The 8029-nt window shown below is 57.8% G+C and overlaps 3 protein-coding genes across 3 annotated transcripts; 1 reads left to right on the forward strand and 2 right to left on the reverse strand.

The window, feature by feature from the left end:
• Positions 1-1589: 1589 nt before the first annotated feature.
• On the reverse strand, positions 1590-3936 carry H310_14685 (hypothetical protein; the record flags this gene model as incomplete). Its single annotated transcript, XM_008882588.1, has 7 exons — positions 1590-2116; positions 2177-2340; positions 2414-2723; positions 2789-2950; positions 3037-3155; positions 3212-3332; positions 3391-3936. Coding segments are annotated over 7 exons (1691 nt in total), but the record flags the coding sequence as incomplete, so codon positions are not given.
• Positions 3937-4249: 313 nt separating this feature from the next.
• H310_14686 (hypothetical protein) lies at positions 4250-5924 on the reverse strand. Its single transcript, XM_008882589.1, has 3 exons — positions 5828-5924; positions 5131-5776; positions 4250-4921 (listed from the first exon to the last, which is right to left on the reverse strand). The coding sequence occupies exons 1-3, from the start codon at positions 5885-5887 to the stop codon at positions 4407-4409; spliced, it is 1221 nt and encodes a 406-aa protein (XP_008880811.1). The 5' UTR covers positions 5888-5924; the 3' UTR covers positions 4250-4406.
• Positions 5925-7060: 1136 nt separating this feature from the next.
• H310_14687 (hypothetical protein) lies at positions 7061-7991 on the forward strand (the record flags this gene model as incomplete). Its single annotated transcript, XM_008882590.1, has 2 exons — positions 7061-7931; positions 7975-7991. The coding sequence occupies 2 exons, from the start codon at positions 7061-7063 to the stop codon at positions 7989-7991; spliced, it is 888 nt and encodes a 295-aa protein (XP_008880812.1).
• Positions 7992-8029: the final 38 nt, after the last annotated feature.

The raw sequence follows: 8029 nt of genomic DNA on the forward strand, positions 1-8029 counted from the left end.
CGCCACCGCCATGACCATGGACGTTGGTCACCCCTGTGCCACCGCATGCCCGCAACTCGCCGGTCAGTTGAATCACTCCTGCGACACCCCAATCCTTTGTCTCTTCAGCCGTCCCCGTCGTTGCCGCCACGGAGGCGACCCATGCCCGTCGACGCTGCATCGACACTCACTACAACGCCGTGGCTGGGTTCGCCAACCACTCTGTGGTTAGGCCAGACTCAACCGAACGGAATGGTGCGCGCCTCGGCGACTTGGCGCGGCAAATGCGCAGTTCATGTGGTGACGTCTACGGTAGATCGTTCCACTCGAGTCAGGTAGATGCCAATGCATGTCTGGCAGACGAGACAACGAGGCCGCGTCCTCGCCACCCGTTCACGATTGGGGTGGCGGCCGTGGAGGACGCGCACGTTTGGGCTATCCGCATGACTCGTCGCATGCACTGCCTACGTCTTGGGCGAGCTCCACGATATTCATCGGGTACGAGTGGCGATGGTCGAACACGAACAAATGGTGCGGTCAGTCCGCGACAGCAAACCAGGTCGAAGAAATTGCTCCACTTGTAAAACTTCCGCACGTCCAGATGACGGAAACACATCACTTGCTTGGCATCTACACGCGGGACGGCTTGCGGTGATGGGGGGCCAACCACATCGACGTGAACACGCGTGCACGTGTCATGCGCTGCTTTGCGGAGATGCCATGACGCCCAGTCGAAGGATGCCCGCGTCTGGAATCGAATGGGAACCGGGGCATGAAATTCTACTGCCCGCTCCCCCTCTCACTCGCAGCGCTCACCCCACCACAAGCCGGTAAACGCTGCACACCAACCCCCCCCTCATGGATCTCCCTCCCCCGAATCCATTGCACCTGCTTCTCGTGAGCACGTCGAGTCCCCTGTACATATACGGTGTCGTTGGCGCATCTTTTTTCATGCCCAAAGGGTTGCTCGCCCCACGACGTACAGGCAACCCGCTCAACCCCCCCACACCTGGAAGTGTAACCTGAATGACGGCGCAATGCCCCACCCATGCAACGACTTGTCCCCTCTAACGAGCTTCTCTTGTGTTGACGATTTGCAAACCGAAACACCGAAATCCGCCACTTTCACCCAAGAGCCGACCACCGTGACCCCTGAGCCTCCCACGTTCAACCTTGTGCTCACTCCTGAATCAACATCCGCCACCCCCGATCCAACCATCGCCACCGCGCAGCCCTCGGACGTCACACCCTCCGTGACCACCGGCACCCCGACACCAACGACGGTAACCCCCACGGCTCGCAACCACTGTGCCTCGTTTGCCAGCTACCGTGACCCCTTCGCTGCCTGCTGTACTGCCGCGCTTACCATCGAACCCCGAAACCCACAGCTTGGACCCCGACTGTGACGCCCATCACCACAACAACCTCTACGGTCGGTGGTCGACAGCCTGCCGTCGTTTGCCCGAGGGGTACAAGCTCATGGGATTTACCAAACCCGACGGCAAGGGCTCCTCGAAAGCTTGACTCTCGAGCACGTGCTGGATTCGCCGCGAGTGGAGCGACCGCCTCGAGTCGTGCGGGACCCGCCGCAAAATTGAAAGCAGACGTGGTAACTACCATATTCTTGTCTCTCTTTTGAGTAGTGGCACAACGACGACAGGTCGTTTGTTGTTGCTGCCGCCAGTGCGGGCTGTCCGTGGAGGGCTGTGCATTCCGTGCACCTGTCGAAATACGCTCGCTGATGTTGGCGACATGCACAGCTCCAACCAAACGTCATCCCAACCACACCGACCTCAACTCGGCGCCGCGGAAGCCCACGACAGTCGAGTCCGTGGTGCGAGCATCGCACGTCCCAAACGGCCCGTGAGCTACCACATGAGCTGCGCTTTAAACCCGCGGGCGCCCGACAGAAAGGCTGGGACTTGGGCGAGATTGTGCGCCGGGATCGACTCGATCGTGGCGTGTTTGTCTCGTTGGGCACGTCGTTCATTTTCCACTGCCGATTCCCACAGCGACGTCGCAGCGCTAGCGTTTCCGCGGTACAGCGCACACACCGCCATGTTGTTGAGCACGGCCGGGTGATGCGGCTTATCCTCGAAAAGAGCCGCGTACATCGAGCACCCTTCGTCCACGCGGTCTAGTCGACAAAAAGATCGTCGTGCTGAGAGTGACGTGCACTCGGAGTGTGCCTACTCACTGAGGAACATGCGCTGCTTGGCTTGAAACAACCGCGCTTTGAAGCCGCGGGTCGGTCCAAACCACAACGATCGCTCTATGAGCGGAAGGGCTTCCGCGTTGCGGCCATAGTGCAGGTAATATTCAGCCAACTGGTCCAGGGTGCGCCAGTCGGATGGGTCTTGCCTACAACGACCCTGTCATCACGACGATGCGATGAAGGAGAAGGTGGTGCAGCTCGCAAAGCCCAGTCGCGTACATGAGACTATATCGCCACAGACCCTCTTCGGTGCGCCACGCTTGAGTTTGCAACGACGTGATCGAGCTCCACAACCCAAACAGCGCCAACGCCACGAGAGTCGCCGACCGTCGGCTCATTCGATGTAGCACCGCGGTCTGTATGGGGACAAACACCACCGATGCAAAGTACGCGTATCGATCGGCCGTCAGCGACACCATGCCGTGCTGAATGAGACCGGACACGGGAAGCACCATCACCACGATGTACACCGCTACCGCGAGAATGGCCAAGTGGGGTCGCGACTTGGCAGTCAAGCCGCTGCCAATTCCTACACCGTTGCCACGCAAGGTGGGTGTTATCCTTCTTGGGCGCATGGCGGCGATGCGGTCATACCAACGACAAAGGTGACCACCACGAGAAGCGCAGCTAGCAGTACAGAAGGACTGGAACCAATGGACAAATCGTCCGAGATTTGGTAGTGGGGCCGGAGGCCAAGTGGCCACACCCACGCTTGGATGGGCCACACAATCACGAGAAAGAGCTTGGCAATGCGCTCTACGCCCACACCACCGAGTCCATGACGCAGTTTGTTCAAAGGGAAACCATGGCTGAATAGTGCATGCAACCATCGGCCAACGTACGAGATAGCGTGAGCGAGATCGTGTCGACGTCGTCGCCGGCACCACCTTGGTTTGCCACGTACGTCGTGGCAGCCAAGGCCAGAAACAGCGCAATGTAGACACGCATCTGGCGAAAGTAACTAGTGAGCGCAACTCCGCCGTTAGGGATCGAATGAATCAAGCGATGGAGTGATACCGAAAGTGTTGCGAAAGGTCATGGTAGGGCAGGACCGTGCCTTGGGTCGCATCAAGAAGGACGAGACCCACGGGAGTGACAAGCGCAATGCTCTTGCTCAAGACCGCGCATGTGTAAAACACTACGTCGCGAAGCGTTTGTTTAGCGAGCGATATGGATTATGATTGGAATGGCATCACCAGCGCCAACGGCCGACCATGGCTTAAACTCGAGATGAAGGTATAGCATGAGCGATGTGAACAGCATGGCCAACGGGTACGGCTGAGCGGAAGGCCACATAAGGATTTCGACGTGCAGCGGGTGGACGGCGAACAGAACGGCTGAGAGTTGTCCTGAAAAGCTGTAAGCCGGATCGTCGGACGATGGTGGCATCGTCGCGAACGACGACAGCAACCTATTGCTGGTCCATCCCAAGACACCACACGCTGTCCAATGTAAAACTACCGACATCATGCGAACATATCGAGATTGCATGCCGACAAGCTCGTGGACAAGCGCCTTGAGCAACCACGACAGCGGCTCGTACACGTTGATCTTGACCGACATGGCCATGGAGCAGAGATTCGATACCGTCAGCGCTTGGATCATGGGGTTCTCGACAAAGTTGGCGCCGTCGTCGAATGAGTAGATGAACTCCCAGTCGCCATAGCACAGCGGGGCCGTGTGGAGCACCACGCCGGCGGAGGCGAGGGCGAGCGGCACCCATTCCATGATGCGTGCCATCCCTGGACTGTTGCGATCTTTGGTCCCATCCGGATAAACTTGGTCGACGCGCTTTGATTGGCTCTTTTTCTGCCAATCCCAGGACATGGCGACGAATCGAGCATTACTCACCCGGACGGACACAGCGGGACGAGCGGCGGACCGATTCATAGTCGCTTCATGAACTGCGGGAACGATACCATGGCTACAGTTGACAAGGGTGTCGAGGATGTCTGTATGACGGATTCACATGCGAGGCTCTGATCGACTGATGTTGCGCTATCGCATCATGTCGCTGCGGGACGCCAAAGAAGTTCGTTGTGAGTATATGCAGAACGTCGAGGTCTCTCTGGTATTCCCATTGATAAGCCGATGTAGAAGACTCAATGTTGGCACACCGGTAAACGCCATGCTACTCGAGAGTGTCAGGTCGCACCAACGCGTATGCCTTGCGCCGTTCCATACTAGCCCAGTATTCTGGTGGGGCCTCTAGTTACTTTTCCATTAGAGTTGCTATGCCTTGGGCGATCACGTGTGCCGCTCGATCGATGTCGTCCGCCGTCGTGTCTTTCCCAGCACTCAATCGCAGCGTCCCCAGGGCAAACTCCAATGGCACGTGCATCGCTTGCAAGACGTACGAGGCAGTCGTGGCGTGACTGTGGCATGCTGACCCAGCGCTGGCTGCGACGCGATCTTCAATGACGTGGAGCAACTGGTTAGCAGAAACGTGCTGAAAACTGATGCTGAGCGTGTTGGGGAGCACCAATTCGACATCCGCAGGACCGTTCACCTTGAGAGGGACATCTTGGCTGGCGAGCAATTCAGTTAACTTTGCCAGGAGATGCTCGCGATGAGCGAGCAACCGTTGCGACAGCCCGTTCGCGAGGGCGTGCTGAGCAAGTTGGCAGGCTTTACCAAGGGCTACAGCGTATGGAATGTTCTCGGTCCCTGCGCGAAGGCCGTGTTCGTGGGCGGCCCCGTGCATGAGCTTCGCCAGCGGCCGCGTGCCTTCATAGAGTTAGCATCATATCAACGGGTCGTAAGCACCGCCATGCAGAGGAATCGCATACACCAGTCCCAACAGAAATCTCAAGGCAGGGCAACTCGGCTGTGAATGGCCGCATTGCAACTCAGCACGCACCACAAGACTATGGAAGCACTCAAAGGACGTGCTGTAGAGAGCTGCGCGCGTGGCACGCCAGGTGAGGAGACTGTACCTGGACGAATGTACAGCGCGCCAACGCCTTTGGGAGCGTACAATTTGTGGCCGGCAACTGTGAGAAAATCGACGCCGAGGTCGTCGACACGGACGAGGACCTTTCCGACGGACTGGCTCGCGTCCGTGTGGACCAGCAATGGATCGTACGTGAGGTTGTCGGCGAGTTCGTTGATCAGAGCGGCATGGCGTGCCCTCGCTGCCGCGGAGATGGCAGCGAGGGGCTGGATCGACCCGACCTCGTTGTTGGCGTGCATGATGGTCACGACGCACGTCGACGGACGCACGGCAGCAGCGACGGCGTCAGCAGACACAAGCCCCTCGTCGTTTACGGGAACATACGTGATGTCGAATCCATGAACTTCTTCCAGGTATTGGCACGTGGCGAGCACAGCAACATGTTCAACAACCGACGTCACAATGTGGCGCTGATGCGGTTGCGACGTCACGAGCCCCTTGAGGACGTAGTTGATTGACTCCGTGCCTCCCGACAGGAACACAATCGATGAAGGTAAAGCGCCAAGGAGACACCCGACTTGTTCGCGCGCGACGTCCAGCGCCGCTTTGGCACGTCGACCGAGTTCATGTGTCGACGATGGATTGCCGAAGTTGGACTGCAAGCAAGGAACGAGCGCGTCCACCACCTCCTACGAGAAACCTTGTGGGCATGAAGACGTACGGGATGGGGTCCTCCTCACCTTCGCCACAGGCGTCGTCGCGTTGTGGTCCAAATAGATTAGCTTTCGTGGAGCGTCCATGACCGACGTCCTCCAGGCTCTGATCTCGATAAGTCACACAACCAACATTGGGAGAACCGGACAGTTCCCCATTTTCGCAATTTTCGGACAATGCAATTCGCGAAAACACCAAAAGTGTCCATGTTCATAAATATATTGTGGATACAAAGAAAAATCAAAATATCCCTACAATTTGACGACTTCGACAACGTGAACAACTGCTCCACGCAATTGTGCGGCTCGAGCCTTGATCACGCTCGCTCGACGAAACGAGGCGTGTGGAAGTGATGTTGGAACGAGCGCAACCGAAGCGTGCATGGGGTGCCGTTCGTCGCGTGGATACCATGGCCAGTGGACAGCAGTTTCGGGGCAGAGCGGGACACCGCCACCACTGGCAAAGCTTGCCAGGACGCACCTGATGTGTGGATAGAGATGGCCACCGCAACCACCAGCACCAAACGGTTGGCTTGAAAGACAAGTCAAGATGTCATTGCGCCTTGTGGGTGGTGTGTACCTGACTGCTCACACGAACGAACGCGAAAAGGCAGTCCGTCTTCCAGTTGTGTACCATACATTAGGGTGCGCCGTGTCGAGCGCAGCGTACGACTAACGCCGGCACTCTAGCCACGCATGTGTCAGAATATACTTCGCCTGTCAATCGTAGTGACTCACCACGTCCGGGCAAGCGAATGCCGAATGTACATGAACAGCCTTTGTGAGTGCACAGCCTTCCCAACCATCGCTTGGCAGTCCCACAAGCCATCGCTGCAGAAGTTGGTACATGCATGCCGACGGTTCAACGAGATCAAACACCGCCACAGCAAGGTGCACTTTCATTCGAACGGTTCCGAAGCAAGATCGGCGACACCACGTGAATTCGGCGAATATTCCTCGTGAGTTGAAAGCAATTTCCTTACGATTTTCAAGTTCTTTTCCGAAATCGAATTGGGAACAACTTCCGTCGTCAAAGCAAAATCACCAAAACGACGGGATCATCATACTCATATTTTGTTTCAAGCAATTCATTTCCACATGACATCCTGTTTACTTTAGTCGCGCATCACGACGGCGAACATAAGTTTGCCGATTCCAATTGCGACATATTCGGTGCTCTGCCGTCACTACGTTCGTGTCGCCTTCACCCATGATCTGCGCTCGTTGGTGCATTACTCGTTTTACCCGACCAAGGCAACGATGCACGTCCGCTCGTTGGTGGCAGTGGCCGCGAGCGTGCTGGTCGAGTCGGCCAACGCAGTCAACATCTGCAATGCCTTGACACCTGGCTCGTGGACGCAAGCCGCCAATGCCAACCCCCAGCTCCAAGGCGCGCTCAACGAACTCAGCAAATACGCCGTCGCGACGTGGTACACGGACCGATGGGGCGACGCCGTCAACGACCTCCTTCAAAAGTGCACCGGCAGCCAAGTGCCTTCGATTGTCATCTACGGCCTCCCGAACAAAGACTGCGCCGACGGGTTCTCGAGCGGCGGCACCAACAAAGACGCTGCCATGTACAAGGCGTGGGTGCAAAGCTTGGTCGCCCGCGTCGGCTCGCGCGAAGTCGTGTACGTGCTCGAGCCGGACGCGATCGGACTCCTCTCGAACAACTACTGCGCCAAACAGTTCAACTACCTCGACAACCTGAAACTCGCCCTCGGACTCATCTCGGCCGGCAACCCCAACGCCAAGGTGTACGCGGACGTGGCGTCGTGGGCCAACATCGCCGAAGCCACCAAGGTCTTGAACGAGCTCAAGTCCGCGGGACGCCTCCACGGCGTCACCATCAACACGTCCAACTACAAGACGAATGGCCAGCTCCTGTCGTTTTGCAGTGCGATTTCGTCGGCGACGGGAGGCCTTCGGTGTGTGTTTGACACGTCTCGCAACCACCGCGGGTCTGTCGGGGACGAGTGGTGCAACTCGCGGTCGGCGGGCATCGGGGCTCCTCCTGGCTCCGACACGGGCAATGCGCTCGTCGATTTCAACTTGTGGCTCAAGGTTCCTGGCGAGAGCGATGGCGAGTGCAACGGTCGGACGCCGGACGCCAGGGTCGGGCCGTCGGCGGGTGCGTTTTTCGTGGACGGCTTTGCGTCGTTGTGGGACAACAGTTGGTTTGTGGACGTGAAGGGGATGCCCAAGATTGGAGGCAATTGGGCTGGCCCC

The sequence above is a fragment of the Aphanomyces invadans genome, assembly GCF_000520115.1.
Source record: "Aphanomyces invadans strain NJM9701 unplaced genomic scaffold supercont1.81, whole genome shotgun sequence".
Taxonomy (NCBI): domain Eukaryota; phylum Oomycota; class Saprolegniomycetes; order Saprolegniales; family Verrucalvaceae; genus Aphanomyces; species Aphanomyces invadans.